The sequence below is a fragment of the Manacus candei genome, unplaced genomic scaffold (assembly GCF_025592945.1).
Source record: "Manacus candei isolate 608988 ecotype Guabito, Panama unplaced genomic scaffold, ASM2559294v1 h1tg000082l, whole genome shotgun sequence".
Taxonomy (NCBI): domain Eukaryota; kingdom Metazoa; phylum Chordata; class Aves; order Passeriformes; family Pipridae; genus Manacus; species Manacus candei.
The window spans coordinates 369,794-393,391 of NW_026138130.1; the positions used below are offsets into that span (position 1 = coordinate 369,794).

Below are 23,598 nucleotides of genomic sequence, written 5' to 3' on the forward strand. Positions count from 1 at the left end.
TTTGCTGAAGGTAAACCCAGCCACAGTACCAACCACTGTCTCTCAACTTGACAGACAACCCCCACTAATTTCAGCCACTGTCATTAAACCCAGACAAGGGGTGACAGGCAAGAGAAGGCCAGACAAGGGCAGGGTGACTGGGACATAGGGGTTACACAGGTGAGACACTCTCAAGGTTTACTCACCCCAACAGCTGTATCCAGGTTATTTTGTTTTGTTTAAAAACATTAAATAGGAGGTTCATGCTGACGTAGCACAAGGCTAATGAAACACAGTTAACTATAAAAAGGAAATAATCTGATAAACCTGGGGCAGGAAAGTCCTTGGCAGCCACTGCATATCAGGTTTCACTGGGGCTTTCAGCAGGAGTGTGTTTGGGAAAACATCTGCTGGTTTCCATGGCCGTGTGCCGGAGCTGCCGGTCCCAGGTGCAGGGAGCCACCTTCTGCAAACAACCCCAGGGAGCCTGGAGGAACAGGGGGTGCCACTGGAGTGCCCTGGGATCAGACTGATAACCCAGCTGGCAGCTCAAGGGACACACCAGTGCCAGCTCCACTGCCCCCATGCGTGGGGTCTGTGCAGGGGCAAAGGGGCACAGGGTGTTTATGCTGTGGCTTAAACTTCTGGCATTTTGTTTTAAGGAAAAAAAAGGGGGTTAGAGTTAAAAAAAGAATAGCACTGAGGTTATGCCCAAATTTTCATGGCTACCTGCAGGGCCCATGGGCTATCCGGTCTGCCTGAAGCTGCTATGTGGTGTAGTTTCAGTTTGGATTTTACTGACTACATATGAAAAGAATCCAATATTGTTTTTAACATGCACATTTTAATGAAGCAAACATTTCTATTTAATAAGTTATAACATACAATTTTACAATCCTGTATTTTTATTCCAGTTTATTTTGTTTTAAATTCCTACTTTACAATGTAGTGAGCATTTCACATTAAGGCACAAAAAAAAGCACAGTAAAAAAACCCTCAACTTTCCTTTATTTTCCCAATGACTGTGCTGGAGAGTAGTGCATCCACATGTAACTACAGAGCCATAAGCATGAACTTCTCCCAAGGGACAGTGACATTTCAACAAATCCTACCTTCTCTTAGTCGCAGAGTTAAAGCTCATTAGGAGAGTCTACTAAAGCCCCAGCAGCTGACAGCAATTCAGATATGCACTTGGGAAGCAGCGTGGAGCAATCCGGGACAAACAGACAAGTCATAAGGAAGTTTCCACTCCCTGACCCTCCTCAGCAATGCCTGTTGCAGCACGAAGGGGATTTCGGAAGACACGTGTGCTTCAGGCATGTCCTTGGACTGAGACACAAAAAAACACCTTGGACCAAAGATGGGTCTGTTCATGGTACTATTGCTATTATTTGTACTGCTATTACTGGTAGGTTCACACACCCTCCCTCCCTCCCCACACCCCACTGCAGCTGTGGGTCCCCTTCCCAGGCTGGTTTCTTTGCACCATCTCAACTACTACCCAGGCCCGTGGCCTCCAGGGAAACTGCTGGTCATCATCCCAACACACCATGGTGCTCTGTCCTGCAGCAGCTGTGGGTCACACAGGCGAGAGCTATCCCTGGCTCGGCAAGTTTAGGGGATTTACTTAACCCAGCCAATCCAGGGGCTTGTTCTTCAATAAAAAGAGTGTGGGGAGTTACCTGTAAAGTTACAGAAACATCACCAGAATCCCAAGCTAATTAAAAACCGCATTGCTAGCATCATGGACAAAAAGCTACCTGTCTAGAGTTACAAAGCATTAATATAGAAAGGCTGAAAGCTTCCAGGAAGTTGATTTCAATCTGCTTTTGGTTTTCTGTAAAAGATAAACTTTTTCTAAATGTAAACCACTAGCAGAGCATTTTCAGAAACATTTTAAATTTGAGTGGTAAAGCCACTTATAGTAGCTTTTTATAATGTTAAGCGTTAAAATTGATCAAGTATAGAAAGGCACCTATTATAGTACCAGTTTTACCTCATTTCTTTACAGAAAAGAATTTGAACTGGGGACAGCCCAAGTCATATTCCATAACTAAAATGTAAAGTCTCCAGTCAAATAAAATCAGTAGTTAAGATACCCAATTACAAAGACAAATTCCAGTTTTCAATTAACATCCAAAGTCTTTAACATCCACAAGGGAAATTAGTGTCTAGTCATCCATATGATTCTCCGAACATTAAAAGTGACCCGGACAGTACTGCAAAGGTACAATTTGAGGAGGATATTAAATAGATTGACATCAGGTTGGTAAGTAGGATAGAAGTGAAATGCTTGTACAAAATAGTTACAGAGTTTACATCTGACTGTATTGAAATGTGAGCCGTGTGTATCTAGATACTGCATTTTGCGACAGGACTGCACCCAGGGTAACTGCATCTGGGCTGCAAACACAGAGGCCGATTCTGGCGCTGCTTATGGAACGGTGACATGGAAGGGACTCCCGGGGATGTGCTCGTCACCCCATTTCACTGCCAGGACATAGTCACCCCTCTCCTTGACGACGTAAGTGACGTTGTACTGATGGCTGCCCAAATGCTTGATGGACACCTCTTCGCACGGTATTGTAGGTCCGTGGACACCGACTAACAGCATATTGGAACCTACAGCAAAATAACAGACTGTCAACATTCCTGAGCTTAAATAAGCCAGCATGGTTGTACCTTAATATACTGGCTCTGAAACACATGGATTTTGTTATTTCAATCCACAGAGTGGTAGTCTGAGGTATGGCTCAGCTAATTTGGTATAAGAAGGAATTTTATTTTAAAAAGCTTTCAACCTCATAGAGGCAAGGGTTTATTTGAGCATTTTGCCAGATCTGATAGGGTACCACTATCTAACTAACTAGAGCACAGGAGACATCAATGCTGCTTGTGAAAACGAGCTGGCACTGCTTTACAAGTACTTCATCAGAAGTTAATAGCAGGGGCCAGTGAACACAGCTGGCCTGTAATCCACCCTCCACAGAGCTCCTGGATGATGCTGATGATGCTGATCAGTGCTCAAGGCAAATGGGAACACCGTGCATTAAATGCTACAATGCACCACAAGGGTTGCTTAAGTTCAGCAACCTGTTTGTTCTCATGCCATAACCCTGTGGTTCTTTCAGGTGCACGTGGCTCAGATGAAGTCATTTGGAGAGGAACTGGCATCTTTACAGACTCTATATTAGGACTGACTCAGTGAGTACAGTGTAGTATTTAGAGTTTTTCTTCAGAATCAGATCAACACCTCAAGCTCCAAATTTTAACTCTGCAAGTTGGTTTAGAGGAAAAAACAGCCCAGCTAAACCACCCACCCTGAACATCCAGCTGGATTCTGCATCCATACCTGCTTTGCTGCAGTCCACAGAAAAAGAACTTTTCTGACCCACAAAAGCCTTTGAGAGTCCTGCTCCACGGGAAATCACTTTGCTAGCATCCGAGGTGGATTTGGGAATGGCGCTATAGCAAGTTTCAGTGGATGACCTCGTCACCGACTCTACCAGGATGGAAGAGGTTTCGTTGGCACTGCCTGGGCTAACCAGTCGCTGTCCTGGAAACAGAGAAGATTTCTGACATTCAGATTCACCCCATCTGAAAGGCATTCACAAGGAGGTTTCGAAACCCTCCTAATGACTAGCATGCATTCTGCATCCAAAATGCATTTTTGAAGAGGAGTAATTTCCTACTTAGGTTTTTAAGCTGACATCTTCCAGCACCACTGGCAGCAATCCCATCCCAGAGCCCTCAAGTGGTTGAAGGACCACAGGAACTTCAGGATTCATTAAGCAAAGCTGGCTTAAGAAGAGTTAATTGTGCTCCAATCACCAAATGGCAAAAATTAAACTTGAGTTGGCAGAAAAGCAGGTGCAATTTTGCAATAACCCATTTTGAAAGCAGAGCGTGTCCCAGCCTGAGGAAGTGCAGTCCCTGCCGCCCTCTCCCAAGAACATCCCTGCACTTTGGGCACCAGGAGAGGGTTCACTAGCTCAGGGGCAGCAGCAGAGATGAGCTCCAGCCTGTGCTTAAACACAGTGGTGAAGAGAAAACAAGCTTCCTAAACCAGCCTTCCTCACATCATCTAAAAGCCTCCCAGATGTTACCGATGTTTGGTTAGGTGACACCTGCACCAAAATTAGACCGAGAGGCATCACTTATGCCACAGGCAAGCAGGTTTCAGGCTTTGGGGGGAAAATGGGTAAATAAGTCATATTTCCCTACTGCCACTGCAACACCCTGACACTAGATCAGGATTTAATATTCCCCCATGAAGCTATTTTATGGCCCACCACTTAGTCAAGCTGGTAAGCTCCATGACTGTTGCTCTTGTAGCTGCTCCTGAGAGCCCTCATCTAGGCTTTGGAGGTGATAGGGAGGAACATTTTTCTTCTCATGTTTTTGGGCATCTAGACCAGAATGCCACTGTCTCAAGAGGGATGTATTTGCTGAATGACACAAGCTGCTTCAGGCACACAGTAAGTACTGGTTAGCTTTTTACCTGTAACCTTTGCCTTGAAGGGGCTGCCCACTATGTGGTTAGGTCCACCATATTTAACTCCAATTAAATAGTTTCCTGGAGCCATGGGTGTGTACATGACTTTGTAACCTTCTGGAGTTTCCTGGCAGTCCATTTTCACCTTTGATGGCCCTTCAATTGTAACAGAGAGGGTACCTGGACCAGCCTTGGTCGTGTTAATGAAAAACTCCGACTGCAGTCCTAGAAAGATGTAGCACAGTGAGACACACTCTTCCTCACACCCATGTTACACATGCAGCCTCTGTCATTAAATAGGAAGGGGTAATTCAGTGCAAGACCAGGCTGCCCAAGGCTGCAGGCAGGGAGGGACACCACATCCCCCCGCCCCACATCCTCTCACAGGCGAGTCCCAGCCAGGGCCTCTGCACCCCTGGAAGTCTCCCCGGCTTCATCCTGCTCCCTTCTCTGCTTGGGTTATATGACTGTGTGGGACAAGGGGCCATGAGAGCCCTTCAGGACTGAAATGGAAGTAATTCACCATCAAAAAACTGGCTTAGAGAGAAAGCAAGAGTCTTTCTCTTGGGTGTCAGAGCCCACACTAACACAGCTCCAGCACGTATAAATTTGGAGAGTTCAGAGCTGTCTTGCTGCCTGGACCACAAATCAGCACTGAAGAGCCTACAGGAAAGCAGGAGAGACAAGGGGCAGGAGATCTCCTGGAGGAGATGGGTATCTGAACTGCTTGGCAACAGCACTCTAAGCAGTTTGTGGAAACAAAAGCTTGTTTAATTACAGCATCTGGTTAACACAGCTGAATTATTGCTGCTAATACTAAGCCAATGACACAATGCCAATGACATAAGAAAAAAATTAAATAAAGCTTTCAGCCCCAAAATAATTTACTGTCAAACTCTGGCTTAAAATATTTATGATCTTTGGGCTGTAGCATGAGACACTGCTGAGAAGGAATAAAGTGCTCGAGCTCACTCAAAATCAGGACGGCCATGGGAAAGTTTACTGCTGCTGCGACAGAAGTATGCAGACATGGGAATAAACTAGGGAGAAGTTTGTAGCCTCTCCACACAAGAGGCTGCTGTGTCGCAAGGCTGGAAGAGCCCAGTTCCCACAGATGATTGTGCCATCCAGCAGCCCATGTCCCTGGCACTGCCTGCCCAGGAGGTCAGGCATCAATCTGCAATGCCCCGCTCAACTGGAAGGAAGTTAATTCCCAAAGCCAGCAAGCTGCACAGCTGCTCACTAAGACTTCTTGCTCCAGAGTCACCGGTTTTCCCTGTGCCCCAGATGAAGGCTCGCATTGTTGCAGGCTGCAGGCACGAAGCCCTCGTGGGGGATGGTTCAGGTGCTCAGCCACTGGCTATTGAAACCCCTACACTGGGTCATTGTTCAGAAATGCTGCTCGGCAGCTCCCAGGGCACCGGGCCTTTGGCAGCAGCCAGGATTCAACAAGGGGGCACAGAGTAACTTTACTGAAGCTAAACAGTCTATTTAGATTTAAAACAACCCCAAGCACCTTTATAGATGGAGAAAAATTCTCCTGTCTCTGATGCATCAGTGGCTAAGTATTAATGAGTGCTTTTGTTTCCACCTATTAAAGCAGCACAGGCTGTATCTTTATTTTATGTGGTGTATCCACATGTTTCCAAAACCAACTGCTTGGTTTCTCCAGAACACCAGAAGCTTTAACTGAATAACTGCAGTATTTTTTTTTCCCAGGGAGAAAAAAGGTAATGAAATGGAATCCACAAGACACAGCAGTAGATGGGATAAGAGGAACTAGCTATTCCCTTGCATAACAAAAGGAAAAAAAATAATCAGTTTTACTCTGCTATTCACCTGTGTGTGTGGCCTGAGCAAGCACACAATTAAATAAATCAATGTACATATCCGGGAATGTTTTCATACTTTCTTACTAAGGCCACCAATCATAGAAATGAAAAAACAAACCCTAAACTCTACATTCTTGAGTTGAGAACTATCAGATGAGGAAACCGCAGCAGACACCGGGGTGTCAGATTTCCAAGAAGAGACTGTTCACGCTGCATCTGAAGCACACAGCCAACACAACAATCCACTGCTCTCCCCAGGGTTCACACATCATACTACATTTAACTTGAAATTTCTTAGAGCTGCAAGCACTGAACGGAAGGTAACAGGGTACACCCTGGTACCCATTTAATTAACAGGGGCACACAAGTTAAATAAGATTTCTTCAACTAGACAGCCAACTCAGACATTGTGTTCATGCGTGGAAGGGAGCCAGAGCATCTCCAGAGCTCCAAGGGACCACCGAGGTGGAGCTCAGCTAACTGGCAGAGTTAGCCCAGCTGCTAACCAGCAGTTCCACTGAACGCACGCTGCAGCTGCTGATTTACACAAGTTTTAAGGTTGTTAAGGCTCAGTATAGCCTGCAGACTTGTAAGTGATGGTTATAAGACATGAGGAGCATGCTAGAAAGCAAAATTAGCCTGTGCTCAGGTCAGCAGAGGATGTGGGTTAGTTCAGCTGCCTTAGCAGGCAAAGTCATGTAAAAATATGCCTAGGAACAACTTCTGTGTATGCCTGAAAGCCAAGTGCAAACAGGTCTGTATCGGAGCTGTAAGAGGAGGGTTACCCGTGGTGCCGCTCTCCAGGCCGGATCCGTAGGCCGTGACCAGCGTGGGATTGCCCGCCTGCCCGGGCTCACCCACACGCACTTTGAACGGGCTGCCCACCACGTGGCTCCCGTTGAACTTCACGTCGATGGAGTGGACGCCGTTCTCGTGGGGGATGAACCGAACGGCGTACTTATCTGTGAGAGAGAAGTGGCTTTCCTGACACATCAGAGAGAACAATCAAACAGTAAACCAGCAATTAAACCCAACTGGTTAGCAACCCCAGCTTCTGTAATGCTTTGACATGTTTTGGTCCCAGGTTTAGTGAACTCAGCTACACAAGCTGCTAAGCTCATATTTAAGTAGGAAAATGCTGTATTTATTGCAGGAGGTGTTACAGATTGGATTTTCACCTTGTTTACTAGGATCTGATCTCAGCTGTCATCTAGTCTGCAGGGTGAATTTTAGAGTTATTTGCCTCACTCGTGCACTAAACATGACAACTGAATCACAGCCCAACCTGTCAGCAGCTGAGGGAGCAGTGCAGAGAAGAAAAGCAGCTGGTTAGAGCAAGCCAAATCTCACCAGTGGGCTGAGCGTGCTGCTCTGACACCACAAACACAGCACCTTTATCTAATGAAGTAATTTAGCAATTTGCTGATATTTAACATTTTTGATTGCGTGTTAACTCAGAGGAGGGACTGATCTCCCCCAGCTGGACAGCTGCTGTCTGTCCATAGTACAGGCCATAACTCATAGAGACTTCAAGTGAAAAAGAAAAGCTCATTGCTGAAACAGGTGTTGAGCTTTCTGTAGTGTTTGCTTATAGTCAGCTTCCTTGACATTTCATATGAAGGAGTGAGTGCAAGTTAAAAATAAACTATTAGTCAAAGATGGAAGCATAGCTTTGAAAAATAAACTTCTCCCCATCATATTTCTCCCACATCATATTTCATTTATGACTAATATCACTGTACCTTCACTGGCAGGCCAAGACTTAAATGTCTGTACTTTACACAAATGGGGGTCAGTCAGTTCATTTGCTATCTAGGAAAAGCATGGACATAACCCTGACTGAACAGCTCTTGACACCAAGAAGTAATTTTTGAAGCACAGTGCTCATCCCTTGGGTACACTGTTCGCAAGCCAAAGAAACTGAATTCCCTTGCTGTGGGACAGCAAATGTTTTGGAGGTCAGACAGTTTGTTATGACACTGTAAAGCTGTGCTCACCTGGCTCCAGCTCAGACACATGGCACTCTTCGACAGCTCCAGAGGGGCTGTGGACTTTAGCGTCGATCTTGCCCTTTGCCCCGTTCAGCCTTATAGCAAAGGATGCCGGCTGATTAACTTTTAATCCAGACTCCTGAGAATGCAACAGTCAGATTATCAAATTTAAACTTCTTGTTTCAGACAGCACAAGATTTGTGGCAGGGAAATAACCGCTTCAGCATGAGGGTTTTTTTAGGTTTCAACAAAAGGCATAATGTTGTTACTTGCATTAACGCTCAAATCACCTCTCTGTCTCTTAGGGGGTGGCTGATTCAGGAGTCACCCACACTGGCTAGGCTGACTTCTCCCATGGTAACACGGGTTTTTGGAAGCCTGACGGCTCTGCCACATCAAAGAGAGGTAGGCTTACAAAACTAGTCACCCGTTATCACTGAGGTCAGTCCTCGGTATTCAGGCACTTGATTTAAAAGATGCTTAAGCTATAGCTCCATTTTCACAACCCATTCACTCATTCCAGATTCATTCAGGGAAAAGCCTCTGATAATCCAGTTGTCTGAAAGAGTAATATGCATGTTTATATTTGCCACAAGAGGCTGCATTTAGAACGCCACCACAAGATGTCTTAAACATGAGAAAGCAATTTAAAACATGAAACCAGATGTTGCGGTGCTGTCAGGCCGTGGGTCGAAGGCGAGGCAGCTCCACATCTGAGCTGCAATGGTCCTCCACCAGCACAGCACATGCAGCTATCTACCAGTAACATCTCATGTTTAACATACTTTACCTGATTTTGTTTTCAACTAAATCCTGAAGAGGGAAATAAATGCAACTGAGTAGAACTGAGGTACAATGTATAAACAAGTCCCTGATGTGGGTTTAGTGGAGGCTGATGCTGCACAATGCACTCCATTACCAAATACTCAGCTTTATCTGCCTCTCCAGGACTTAATTGAAGTGAGTATTCCTGTCAAAGAGTCTTTAAATGAAACACAAGGTAAACATCAATACCACAGTGACTAATTAACGCCCTTGTAACTCCTGGTTAGAAGAGATACTATTGGATCAGGCTGTCATGGTTCATTTTTACAGCCGAGGTGGAGAAGTCCTGCAGCCTAGGTAAACTCCTGGGAACCACAGCTGGGTTAGCCAAAAAAAATAGCTGAAAAAAGCCTCAGCTGAAGTACTAATCACCACTCAATGAGGACTGAGGTACAGTATATTTAGACACAGATTCTCAGTCTCACATCCAAGCTTCTGGCTTTGGAGATTTTAGTCAGGCCTTTAATGTAACTTGTATTTTAATGCCTGTAACCACACACACACACAAATGACATGGTGAGGTTAGCAGATGATCCCAGACCAGCTACAAAGCTGTGACCCACTCTGAGATTCGCTACCGCTCATGAATCACGTGAGCTGTGACTGTGTGGTTTCATAACATCAGCCAGAGCAAATCTGCACCCCAACCTCACCATGGGGCCCCCTCTGTCTGCCCAGCCAGGCTGCAGTGACATCCCAGCTGCATAGCCCTACACTACCCATGGAAACCCAGCTGCTCTTCCGTGGGCCAACCAAGGAACCCAGTGCCAGCATGATCACTGGTAGTTCACTTCCATGTTTCAGTTCTCCTTTGCCCTCCCCTAGCTAATGGGGTGGGAAACACTTTTTAACTCCTCCAGTGGTATTTCTGTAGCCTCTTGTTCCTAATTCCCAAGTGTCATCATCTGTAATACACTCAGCTGAGCCTTCTGCCTTTGAATTCTGGCTTGCCAGAGCTGGGCCAGCTGCCAAAAACCTCTCTGGCTGCAAGCTGAGCTTGAAAACAAGCACCAACCAAGGCAAGACTTTTACTAAGAAGAAATGACAACCATTTTGGTCTTGGAGAACAAGGACGAAATCAGTCTGTGTGGTAAGTTGTAGAGATGTTTCCTTATGTCTCACCTGAAGACTAGTGACAGTGAGCCTGCGAGCATCATCGGAGGGGGCGATGACGGGAACCAGGTAGGGGCTTTCAGGAATGTGCTCATCATTGAACTTTATGGACACCTCATAGTTGCCTGCAGGGAGAAAAGAAGCAATGAGTGTCCTTACTTTCTTTGAAAGTCACATTCAATGTTGTTTCCCTATGATCTGGTCTTGGTACATACCTGGCTCTTGAACTATGTATGATGCACCACATGATCCATCTTTATGGTCATCAAAGGTGATTTCTGCTTTACTTGGGCCTTCTACAGCAATAGATAGTCCTCCAGCTCCAGCTTCTCGTGTCCATATACTGAACTCAGCTGTTGAAGCATACGAGCACACAAGAATAAGTTTGCTGCTGCTGGGTTGCAGCTTCTTCCTAACAGACTGTGCAGTATCTCATACTTAAATGTATCATCATTGTCCTATCAACCTGGGACATACTGCTCAGCAGTTTCTCCAGAAGGCTCCTATTAGCCTTGAATTAGCCTATCAGCCTGTATAACACACCTTACAACCTCGAGTTCACCCTGTGAGAGTAGTCAGCTTCCAAAATGTGGATTTCCAGACTTTTCCATTCACATGACACAGCAATATTATTTCTCCATGTTTCTCCACTGGCCACCTCTGGCTTGGGGCAACCCCACAGTGTTACACCAAGCTCTGCTCAAACTCTCAGAGAAGAGGCCAACAAACCAAAACCCTGCACTGCAGAGCTGCACACAGCACACACTGGAGCCCAGTGAGAGCAGCGGACTCACCTGGAATACCCGTCTCTCCACGCTCGAGCCCCGGGCCTCCAGCTCTCACTTTATGGGCTCCTCCCTCACCCAGTGGCCCCACAGTGAACTGGAAGGGGCTGCCTGGCACCGGCTGCCCTCTGTATTTGACATCCACAGTGTGGACTCCCATTTCTTGTGGCACAAAGCTGACGCAGTAGGTGTTTTTGTCAACCTCTGAAATTTCGGCACTGAAGTTTCTCCCAGAGGGACTAGTTACCTGTGCTTCCATATCTCTACAGTCAATTTCTAACAAGAAGAGAATAAAAAAAAATGCAGATTAGAAAGTTACAAGGGGTTTTGGTATTTTGTTTTTGGAAGCAGGACCTGAGCTGAAGTGATTACACAGTACAAATGACAGAAGAGGCACATAGGTGCCCATTCATATGCTCAGGCAGGTGTGTGCTGCCAAGCAGCAAGCCCAGCCAGTTACAGCTTCCCAGTTAAGCTCCCTCTACAGAGGCAGATTAAGTGGTTGGAAAAGTGCAGCCAGCTAAGCCTGGCCTACGTGATTCACAGTTTCCAGACAGCAATACAAACATTTAATAGCCTACATGATGATCTTAAACCCCTGGAACCAGGGTGAGCTGTGCAGCCCATTCCCCAGCCTGCTGCACACACAGTAAATTAAATTAAGGTCTCTCTGGTATTTATTTCTCCATATGTTGATCATGGTCATGCTTATTTTTAACCATTCAAAGAGACACACTACCAGTGTTTCTTCCCTAAACTATCTTAATATGAGGATGTCTTCACAACACTGAAGTTTGTATTTCTGCTTCAGGTGCACCTAAGCTACACAAGTGCAAGTTGTGGTTTTGGGGATAAGGATGTTGCTGCTTACCTGGGATTTTTAGGTTCAGATCACATACGCTTCCTACTGTTGCAACAGAGGGAGCCCGTCTTGTTCGTGTGATGCTCTCCTTAACTCTTCCTTCACCACTTATCTTCACACTGAATGGGCTGCCTGTAAGTACAACAGCAAGTCATTCCTCCTCTGCTCATTACAAGCTGCACTGAGGGGACAAGTGAAAGCTTCCTCTGACTTGTAGGGGATCATAGGGGAAGTTTTACAGACAACAGTGAGGTCCAAGTGAAATACACCCATGGAAGCAGAACAGTTTCTGATGCTTGCTGCTTGTGGAGGACCCCCTCGAACCTTTGGGACTTACGGTGCAAGCCAGATCACACAGCCCACCCACAGTTCCAGGGACTGGCCAGCTAGGTAGGACTTCAGTGGTACTAACCAAAAATTTGCCCAACACTTTCACTTACCTGGAATATGTTCATCTGCAAATTTAGTGGACACAATGTACACGCCAGGTACAGTTGGAAAATAGGACACTTTGCAAGTTCCATCTTCTAGATCTTCAGTTTGGATCTCTACCTTGCTGGGTCCTTCAACTGCCAGTGAGATCCCACCATAACCTACAATACACGTAAGTTAGCCTCAGATTTCCATAGCTCTACTCTAAACCTGACATTAAATAGTTCAAACCCATAGCAGTAGGATTGTATCATAATGGGCACACAGGAATTGCATGATGCCTTAATGACATTTCTGTACTCCTAATCAGTCAGATATTGAAGGCACAGCATGCATTCAGCTCCTAAAATCCTCTGACCATATCCCTTTTATTTTGTTAATATTGAAAAGTTATCTTCAAAGCTAAAAGGTTATCCAAGGCTCCACATTAAACCAACAGGGAAATATCTTCCTCATTTCCTTCTTTGTTTCCCTTCCATTCTACCAAATGATACTAGAACCAGCACCATCAAATGAAAAACTTTTATCAGTGCCCCAGTGACAGTCCCTGCTGGCTGTAACCGAAGACATCAGCCAGGATCATGCAAAGTGTATTCTAAGTTAACAGTGTTGTCTGTAGTTAATAACTGACAATGACCACGCATCTTTAACACACTATTTGCAGCTGGTGGTCACACATGAGGGGGCAATGCTCTCATGTAGAGTGGGTATGTATCTCACAGCATCTCACAGTCCCTTTGCCATGGAACTGACCTGCGTCTCTTGTGTCTACAATGAAGTCACACATTTCAAAGGTCCGTCCTTCCACCAAGCCACGTCCAAAAACTCTTGCCCGTCTGGCATCCCCGATCTCAGACTGGACCACCATGATTGTTACAGGGCTGTTTGGTACATGGCTCCCGTTTTTCTTGATGCTAACCAGATGTTCTCCTACTTCCCGTGGAATGAATGAGATGCCTATGAAGCAGAGAAATGTGACTAATTTATTCGGTTTTTATTCATGTTATACTCGATTTAAATGCCTTAATCACACCAAGAAATGAAATACTGGAAGAGCGCTCTCTTCACACATGTTGCTCTCAAGTGGACCACAAAGCCATTCATATATGCTGACAAAACCCACTTCAATTGCAACCTGACATGTCACATGTAACCTAAGACAAGGTCATCCTTCACACTCTTCTGTCTTTGGGCAACTGTACCAAACACTATCAACCACGTGGTTTGACAACACTCTTCTGGGAAGGAGCAGGAAGTCAGTGATTTTACATGCCAAAGCAAATTGGAGCAAAGGCTACCCTAGTAATCTCTCAGAGCTTACCAATGTGGTTATTGGGCAGCCTCTTCAGAAGACAAGGCTCATCACGACCAGATGGGGCTTTAATGCTGGCTGTTAGGAGACTGAGATCAGTCTCATTGATGTCCAACATAAAGTCAGCAGCAGAACCAAGCTTAACCTGAGACCGTCTTCTGTTATCATCTGAATACAGAAACAGAAACAAGTCACAAAACTTTACAAGGTTAAGTGCAGAACAAGTCAGAGGACTTCAAATTCCTGCCACAAACCAGGTCCCCCATGCTATCAGATGTTAATTTTTAATATGAAGTGCTTCCCGAAGTCTCAGCTTTATACCTGTGATCTTAGCTGTGAATGGGCTGCCTGGAATGTGTTTGTCATTGTACTTGACCAGGATGCTGTAATTCCCAGGCAGAGTAGGCAGGTACGTGACTGTGCACGTCCCATCTTTGTTATCAATGCAGCTGATCTCTGCTTTTGAAGGTCCTTCAATAGCCAAGTCCAGCCCACCTAGGAAACAAGGAGAATGGCACTTCTGTAAATCTTTGTGCACATCAAGTCCAAAGACTTGGTCCAATGAGAAAGATCCAATACGTGGTACTTAAAATGCAGCTTAAGATGTGTGTTTTCAAAATACAGCAGCAAAACCAGGTCAGGCCAATCCACTAAGGCCACAGTTCTATTCAGTCTGTTAGATTTACCTAACAGTGGTTCCACACCCAGTCATCACCCACTAGATTTAAGCTGCCTTCAGTTTATTTTTAATTAAACAAACCATTTGCACCCTGTACCACAGGACACATCTAGATACATCTACTGCTCTTGGGAAGCAGTAATAAAATAGCTTTTACTGCAAGTTACAGCCTGATATTTGCACAAGTCATTTGTATCATATCAGAGGCTCATAGTTGGACACAGGAATGGAAATTACTGCCAGTGTGCATTAAACTACCAAGAAGTTCCTAGTTTGGGGTAGGATGGGTTTAAAGGACAGACTTACCCTCTCCTGCATCTTCCGTGACAATGGTGAAAGTTGCTGGTTTATTGGCAACCCCATAAATGAGGCCAGGCCCATATGCAGACACACTGCCACTGTTGGGGTAATTCACATAGAACTGCAGAGGGCTCTCTAAAGGAAAAAAAAACCAACCAAAAGAGGCACTTTTAAGGATGAGTGGCCTGGACTACAAGAACTGATCACAATGTTCTTCAATGCCCTTCTCACTACTTGGTATCTGAAAAACCTTTATGTGACTGTAATGCACTTTAAAATCAAATAAGCCTCCCCTTCCACCCTCAAATTGTACTTCTTCACAATTTGTTCCACATTCACTCATGAAAAAGTGTTCCTCAAATTACCAAAAATAAGTTTCAATGATGTTGTAAATGGTCTTGTTCATTGCAAGTTTATTTTTAGCACATTAAATCAGAACATGACTCAGAAGCAGGCTTTCAGTTCAGGCAGAGATTCTGAATTTTGGTAGCTCAGAATTAGGAACTAGCACAGCACATTGTCTGACTCAATGAACCTGAACCAGCAAATTTGAAGGGTATCCAAAAACGTGTTTGCCAGCCTCAGATTAGCTAAGCTGGTGCACAAGAACAAAAAGTACAGTCACCAACAGCCAACAATGGCTTCAAAAGAAGGCACAAATAGCTCTTTAGTCCAAAGCTAAATTTTGCAGCTGAGCCAGCAGCAGATTTGATTCGTGACAGCCTTCAAGAAGGCAACATCATCCTTCTATCCTGGTGCAGAGTATTGGTCTTACTGAATTAATACATCCAAGAGTTCAGCACTTACAGAGGTTCTATACCCACACAAGCGCTGAAGAGACTGAAGTAGCAACCATGCACTGCATCATCAAGCTCCCTGCTTCAGCCAAAGTTATCCCGTGTTTCTGTACACCAACAGAACCAGCAGCCCCGCTCAGACACTGCTGAAGGTATTTTGTCTCATGTCTACACATCTTCCTACAGATCTGCCCCTTTCCCCCAGCCCCACACAGCCAGCATGTCCGGAGAACCACAAGGCAGCTGCAGCCTCCAGGCGAGGCAGAGCTTCCACTGGGGAGCTGGTGAAGTAAGGACAAAAGAAAAGAAAGGGAATGAAAGGCAGTGGTTTCTGTTTGTTAAGAAGCAGCCAGGAAGAAAGAAAGAAAGAAAGATTACAGCATAGTGTGCATTTGTGTTTTATTTTATTGCAGTGAGATGGAAACAGTAACTATAGTGTTTTAGCCACTCAGTCCTCCCCACCGATTGGAGATTTTTTGCCAATGCAGTTTTAAGGATAAACACACACTGTAACCACTAGTTTTGCTGAGCACCATGGCAGAAAAAATGGAAGTTAGAAAATTGCATGTTTCTTCTTCATAATAAAATGCCACAAAAGCTAGTTCCCAAAACCAAAATCCATTTTAAGCCTGGCTGGTACTATTAAACCACAATGGAAGCTCACATGTGCCAGCACTTACTCCTTTGCTTTAGTTCTCTCTGGACTGCTTGGAGAGGAAGTGCTGCTGAATAATGAGACAACCCAAGTGGTTCTTACTACAGTGTGTACAACTCAGCTATAGAACCTCACCAAGGAGGAGATGCATCAGCAGGACCCTGAAGTCGGATTTGCATCACCTGCTTTGTCAGACTCACCTGGGATGTGCTTTCCCATGTACTTTATGTGCATTTCATGCAGCCCAACTTCAGTAGGAGCGTATTTCACTGTAACTGTGCCGTCTTTGTTATCCACGATATCTGGTGTATCCGTCTTTCCAGAGGGCATGTGTACTTCACCTACAAAAGGCCACCATGGGAGTTACAGAAGGAGAAGCTGCCTGCTTCCCCTCTCCCACCCACAGAGAATTGTCTAGCCATTTTAAACAAGCATTTTAAATTGTTAAATGTCTTACCCACAGGCACAAATAGGAGACTAATGGGAACACTAACCAGACATGTTTTCTACTTAAGCTACATGAATACAGCACAGTGGTAGACATCTGGCAAACAGTCCTGTGACCTTACAAACTCTACAGGCAGGGCTGTTTGCTGCAAGCCCCACAGCAAGCCCCAGAAAAGGCACTAAACTACTTTGTAGCAAGATGCTCCATCTCCTGCTCTTTTGAAAAGGAAAGACCAACAGTTCCTTCAAGCTGAGACAGCCCAGGGTTTGGGGTAGGATTGCTGAGCTAGAGAGCAGAGGGGACACAGCCTTTGTGTGCAGGAACTTAGTGCAACCAGGGTGCTACTGGGTGATGCTCTCAGCTGTCAGAGCTGTGCAAGAGGGGCTGCCTACTTTGGAGAAGGTATGTAACAGGATTGCAGAATTAACTGTTTTGCAGCATCTGCTCAAAAGGAGTAATGGAGCTTATCAAGGATGCATGTAGCTGCTCCAGAAGGGAAAAAGCAGCAACAGACCCTACAAGCGCAGGAGCTCACAGCCTAGCACTGAGGACCATGGCAGCACTAAGAATCCCCTCACTTAACTCAAACCATTGGCAGGGTGTATCCTACTCATCCCTCAGCGGGTACCACTTGATGTGAAATTAAACAACTTAGTTGCTGGCAGGATACAAACCTCCCCCACATGCTGTGGTCTGGACCACCCAGACTGATAGCTGCAAAGGGATAAACACACTAACAAAAATCATAAACCACCCTGAGAGGCACTCCAGGTACCTGTTATTTCTCCTTTCCTTACAGCAAATGGGATAACCAAATCAAAGGGCCTGAATCCCATGCCATTCATGTCTCCAACCGGGACATAAGTTTCTTCTGTAACCTAAAGGAAGCAAAAAGATGGGTCACTTCAAAAAGGGTGGTGGAGCCAAATGAGCACTGAGCAACTCCCCTGTGAGCACAAGCAGAAGAGAGTGTGCGGTGATTATTGCAGCCAGCCAAGGACTGGGCTCAACCAGAGCAGTGTCCGGCCAAGCTCTCCTTCACAACACCACGCTGCAGAGCAGAGCAAATCAAACACGGCGCGGATGGAAGACATGCTGGAAAAAAGTTAGATATATAAATGGAACACAAAGGGATGGAAGACAATGTAGCACACACAAGACCCAAAGTGGCTCCATCTGAAAGGATTTAGTTGCTTAAGGCCTGGAAGAGAAAGTGATTTTTAAATGGGGCAGAGTGATTGCAACACAACATGGACAAAAGAAACAAGTTTCACAATGTGACTCTGAATTCAAGACACTGTGATTTTACTGGGAAAACAAAGCAGTACATTCAGGTTGCTTTTGCCAACAGTAGACATTTCAGAAGTGGAAGCTGTGGGTGCAGTGATCCTCTTCGTGTTTAAATTAGAGTTTATTTGGAGACTCCCTTCAAGCAGTAAAGAAAAAACAAAGTCTGGATCCCAAGAACAATTGATGAAACAGAAAGAATGAACACAATGACCAGAGCGATCAAGCAGTCCCAAGAAGCAGGCTGTCATCTGAAATGGAACACAGATGGGGAAAAGCAGCTGAAAAATGTAAAAATTGTGTACCCAAGGGCGGAATCCAGGAGGGGAAGTGCCCACTGGCTCCTGTGACCGTGCGGCGACATCATCTGCATCTACAGCCTGGGCAGGGGTAGAGGCAGGTTAGGTGTTATTAGGTGTTATTCTGGCATGGAGGCATTTCCACCTTTCACAGTTCAGAAAACAGACTTCTTTCTAGTTCAACATCTTCCTCCCACCATGTAGCCCTCCCAGTCCTCTCACCATAGCAAAGACCTGGATCCAGTCAGGGAAGCTGGGAAACTGCCCTTATCTGCAGGCATTAGGCACTGGGGGAAGCCACCAGCAAAGGGACAAGGCCAGTACATGCCGCTGTTGGGTGCTTGAGGGGAAGCTGAAAGCTCTGCCTGACAGAACTGAGTATCAAAGTTGCTTTTTTACGGGATTGATGCAGGGAGGGAAGGGAAAGGTTTCAACCTAAGCTGTAAGTCCCTGAGCGCTGTGCAGCATGGTGTGCCAGCTGGGAGGCAGGGGAGCAGGCTGCCGTGGGAAGGCTGCTCTAGCTCATGCACTTGGGGTGAATGACCCAGCCCACATCCAGCCATAGCTGCAAAGCCATTCTTCTGATTCATAGCCGGGACAGCGTTGTCAAGACATGGAATGTGTTTTCCCCTGGTGCAGCCGCTCTTCTCACCAGGCAAGCCAAGAGAATGACTTGCAAATTCCCATCTTCCCCATTAATCTGACTGGAGTGGCTGGGGCTGATACCCACACTCCCTTGGCAGCTCCCTTGGGCTCAGCCACCCCAGCCCCTCCTGCCCGTTCACACCACTGCAACCCCCCACTAATGAAATAATCCACTGGAAACTTCTGCTTGGAAAGACTCCACTAAGAAAACCAATGCAAAACAGAAATGCTGCTGTTCCAGTGTTCTGTGTTCCCAGCTGAGACACCCAAGTCAAACATGTACTCTGTCACTAGGAAGTGGGAATTCTGGCTGGTCGGGAGTGCGCTCCCTGACCTCGAGAGGCATTTCCTGTGGCAACCTTTGAGCAGAGACCAAGGGAGTCACTTTTCTCAAGGAAATCTTCAGACACCCATAGCAATCTGCCAGGGTGACAGGCAGGACGACCCAGCCCCAAGGACTCGTGAGCTCCATCCACACTCAGCACAAGTACTGTCCTGTGGTTTCACAGACTGACATGCACCGGAGGCTGCTTTAGCTGAGATTACAAGACCAGGAATTGTTTTGCCAACATGGAGAGCTGTTCTTCACATGAAGAGCTTCTGTGAGCCCTGAGAGGCACCTAGTCTGCTTCTCAGGGGGCTGGGGTTTTGTTTGCTAAATGTGCTGACGTACTGCACATTGGAAGGAAGATAATTAGAAAGAGGAGGAATTTGGCTATAACAGTTTAACTAGCACTTGCAAATAATTTTAAAGTGTGAGCTAACAGTCTACTTCCCTGGGATCTGTCAGCAGACCATTCCTTATTTTGGGGTCAACTTAATAAAGAGTAAGAGACAGAGAAAGCAGAGCTTTGTATCTGACAATGGCTAAAGTAATTAGTTGTAGAAGCTGATTACAACCACCCTTACATCATTTAGAAAAAGAACTACATGGTCAGGAAATGAAAAACAAATTTCTCCAGAGAAGCCAAGTCTTCATCCTCTGATGGCTTCTATCCCGCTTCACTTAACTGTATTGCCTGCTCAAAATAAGCTCTGCAAGTAACAAGGATTCATTAGTTCCTGCTAGCCTAATAAATGTCTGAGCAAACATTTACACACAGAGTTAAACCTATCACTAAATAAAACATGGCAGCAGGAATCCGAGTGGGAGGTACTTCTGGAGCAGAGCTGGCTTACCATGACGGTGAAAGGACTGTTGGGAATGTCCACCCCACCAAAGCGGACATAAATCACATAGGTTCCTGGTTTGGCAGCCGTGTAGAAGATATCGTAAGTCCCGTCCTCATTTTCAACAACATCTGCTTCAGCTTCTGTCCCATCTGGCGTGAGGACGGTGCACGTCACTTTTCCCTTCCCTGCTGATTTGGCGTCTACCACAAAACCAACCTCCTCACCAGTCTTCACAGTGGGTGCAATTCCAGGACCTACAAGGCAATTTTCATTTCAGAAAGCATTCAGAGGACAGTTTTCCCAGGAAGGCTCCCTGCAAGGCGCCTGGGGAGCACAGCACCAAGATGCTGGTCCCAGGGACCTACAGATGTGGTTTTGGGAGCAGATGTATGACAAGGGATATTCATAAAATCGGTCAGCACAGCGGCATGCAAGAGCTGGCTACTAGCTTTCCTCCTCCTCTGCAATCAGAAAGGCTGGATGAGAACAGAGGGGAAAAAAGCTAAGTTTGAAGAAAGCAATGCCTTAACCCATACTCTTATCATCATACTCCTTTATGCAGAGCCAAAGGCATTTTATTCTGCCCAGCCAGCAACTCAGCTGCACTGCTTTAACATAAACCTCCCTGTATAAGCAGCTATAAAAGGACACAGTAGCAGCCATGGCCATGTTTCCTCCACCATGAACCACAAACGATTTTCCACTGTTCTGCCACACATCCAAAAAAAAGAAAATCATGCAACAATGCCCAAATTGTAGCTATCAGATCCAGCTTGAAGAACACTGTGTTTAAATGAGAACTATTATGTCTTATTTGCAGTACGTATTGAACATTCCCGCTTCTGACCGGCACTTGTTACCAGGTAAACAGCTCCTTTTCAAGTGGCAATGAACCTGCTGGTTTAATACCTTGGCACTATTCCAGCATCTACTCCTACCTGCAGCAATTGTATTTCAGCTTTACAGCACAGAATCAGAAGCACTTCTTGGAAAGGGAAAATTTTAGCTGGCATCTGACAGTAATCTCCAGCTCAGTTACTTTGAATAGGTAGTCACTTGAATTACTTGGAAGAGTATCAGATTCACCCATTAAGGCATCTTTTTTGTGAAGTAAAGGGAATCCCTCTCTTTTTTTCCCCATTGTGTCAGGAATGTATTTCTGTTTAAGACTACTAGCAGCCAGCTCCTGGAAAGGCATCAGGTGCACTCAAACTGCACAATGGCCAGGTCCAGCACAATGCCTAGACTCTCTCACAGAACTACAACAGATTAAGTTTCCCTGTTAAATTTGGCCTTGCCTAGTTTATTTCTTTATTCTAAAATCAGTGGCATTCTTGTAACTAGTTCCTGCCACTTCTGCTCCCTGCCACAACCTCCTGGGAGGTGGTACTGTGCTGCAGTGACCAGCCCAAAGCCATGCGATGAACATCCATCCTGAGAACAAGTGAGGGACAAAGCCATAAGGGTGCTCCTGTAGCAACAAATTTGGAGTCCTCCCCCTACACCAAGGCATTGATTTTTGAGGCAATGATTTTTCGAGTCATAGCAATGTCTTATCTTCAGGTTCTCCCCTTGCACTCACCCTTCCCAAAAGCCTGTTCAGACCCTGGTTAACCTTGAACAGACAGAAAAGCAGCAGAAACCTCCACTAATCATACCCAGCCTGAACAGGATTTGCTAACATAGAAGCACACACTACTTACATCCTCAGAATTAATTTTGTTCTTGCTTAGAATGAAAAGCTTCTTGCAACATTCACAGTGAAAGGAGCATGATGCAGTGGGGACACACACAGATGTGTTATTTTTAAATCAACCTCACTGCAGTTCTCAGCAGGATTTATCTATGCCAAAATAAGCATCAGACTTTGGTTGCATCTGGCTGTTTATGACAGCCCAGGCTGGATAGATTTTGCTAGAGGTTGCAAGAGATTCCTGCTCACCTGCAGGGCAGACACTTCTTTGTCTTTAGGAAAACCCTTTCTTGTAAGAGCCGCCAGATTACAGAAGTCTCTAGCATGTCTTCTACACATCAACTGTACCATGCTCAAAAGGCACCTTTACACCCAGCACAAACAACTGCAACAGAGAGGGGCCAAACACTCACCTGTGGCCAAACACTTGCTGGCATCCCCAGATGGAGATGCCCGGATCCGATAGGGAGAGGATGGGATATCATCTCCACCATACTTAACACCAATCGTGTAGCGGCCCGTTTTGTCAGGGACATAGGTGACTGTGTAAGTGCCATCCTTGTTGTCATGAATGTCCACTCTCTTGGGTTTGCCCTCTTGGTCCTGAGGAATGCACACCAGAAGATTTATGCACTGGGAAGTTAGTTTTGAATTCCTCTAGTAGGGCAACAAATATATATTTATATAGTCTGAAACAGATACAGAACTGCAGCTTTTTGAGGTTTAAATATATTTTACTCAAAGACTAGTACCAGCAATAGATTACTGGGAGTAGAAAGGTATCAGACCACTATAAAACAATTGGTGCTACCATCAACTACCCTTTGTTTGATACAAGAATGTTTATAAGATAACTGTAAGAAGTTTCAGGCTTCACTGTTATATCACTGCTGGAAATGAAGAATGCTTCCCAGGTCCCTGAGGCAGAGATGGGGAGCCAGACTGTGCAGCTCCATCCTGAGTAAGCACTGGGTAGCCTTGGGCAGCTGCTCCCTGAAAGGTCTGAGGGCAGGGGGAAGCATTACTGGAGTCTGCTGTCTCCTGCATGAGGTATCCAGCTGCTGGCACACTGCAAAGTCTACAGTTAAAAGTAGGTCTATGCAGTCACTTCAACTACCATTTCTCACCAGCTGCAAAGCACAAAGCATTTTAGAAAGTCTTCCAAGCCTGCTTACGGGGAACCACATGTTGACTCCATTTTGTATTTTACGACTTAACACTGCCTGGGGTACAGTATAAGCCTGTAAAGGACTTGAGATTTAGGTACAGCACAGAAGAGCTTACTTCTTTCAGGAAGGCTTGTGAAACGTTTGACATTCAACAGCTCAGAACAAGAAGCAAACAAATGTTGCCAGGAGGATCACCTATGCATTTCCACCATGCAGGGCTTGTGGAACTTGATTTTTCAAAGCCACAGCCAGGCTGGGAGCTCTGATAAGCATTTTGGATCCTTTAAGGCCACACATGCATGCCAGAATAATGGCAATTGCTTTGCTGCATCTGAACAGACATTGAGACAGCACAGGAGCAAGAATGCAGGAGGGCAAGTACAACCAGTCATGCCATGACCTAGGCATGCCAGAGCTGAGCTATGTGCTTTATGGTCCACTAACCAGAGACCTTTTTGTGAGGCCACAGAGTCCAGGCACCAGAAACTTCAGGAAGAGCCATAACAAAGCCAAATAAAAACATTCCTGCAGTATCTCCTTAAGCAGCCTATGACTTCTGGCAACCTTGAGGGAGACTTGTGTTTTAATTTATCATAATGTCATGCTCAGCATGGATGTTATCTCATGGCCTTGCTGAACTGCACTGCTAGAAGGTTGTCTCCATTTCAAATGCCAGTATTTTCATAATCTTACAAGAAACTGTTTATCTCATTTTGGGCATTTGCAGAGTGTAAGGTTAAACAAGAGCCAAATATAGCATGGCTAATGATTTTAAGACAGAAGTTTCATAAAAGCAGTCTCAAGAGCTTCACAAACAGGGTGCAAGA

General features: G+C 45.5%; 1 protein-coding gene across 5 annotated transcripts in view; it reads right to left on the minus strand.

The window, feature by feature from the left end:
• Positions 1-803: 803 nt before the first annotated feature.
• The window catches only part of FLNB (filamin B), a 71,964-nt gene continuing 49,169 nt past the window's right edge, over positions 804-23,598 (minus strand). For 2 of the 5 annotated variants that reach the window (XM_051811583.1, XM_051811585.1), the window contains 19 exons: positions 22,016-22,205; positions 19,916-20,163; positions 18,098-18,172; positions 17,281-17,383; positions 16,258-16,398; positions 14,612-14,740; positions 13,948-14,121; positions 13,636-13,794; positions 13,068-13,271; positions 12,323-12,475; positions 11,892-12,014; positions 11,030-11,296; positions 10,451-10,588; positions 10,245-10,360; positions 8,304-8,436; positions 7,092-7,268; positions 4,481-4,699; positions 3,332-3,535; positions 804-2,601 (listed from right to left, as the gene is read on the minus strand). In XM_051811583.1, the coding sequence (XP_051667543.1) occupies positions 2,414-2,601; positions 3,332-3,535; positions 4,481-4,699; positions 7,092-7,268; positions 8,304-8,436; positions 10,245-10,360; positions 10,451-10,588; positions 11,030-11,296; positions 11,892-12,014; positions 12,323-12,475; positions 13,068-13,271; positions 13,636-13,794; positions 13,948-14,121; positions 14,612-14,740; positions 16,258-16,398; positions 17,281-17,383; positions 18,098-18,172; positions 19,916-20,163; positions 22,016-22,205 (3,141 nt within the window). In that variant the 3' untranslated portion in view covers positions 804-2,413. The remainder of the gene's footprint in view (positions 2,602-3,331; positions 3,536-4,480; positions 4,700-7,091; positions 7,269-8,303; positions 8,437-10,244; positions 10,361-10,450; positions 10,589-11,029; positions 11,297-11,891; positions 12,015-12,322; positions 12,476-13,067; positions 13,272-13,635; positions 13,795-13,947; positions 14,122-14,611; positions 14,741-16,257; positions 16,399-17,280; positions 17,384-18,097; positions 18,173-19,915; positions 20,164-22,015; positions 22,206-23,598) is intronic. The other 3 variants (XM_051811584.1, XM_051811586.1, XM_051811587.1) reach the window with 2 other exon arrangements.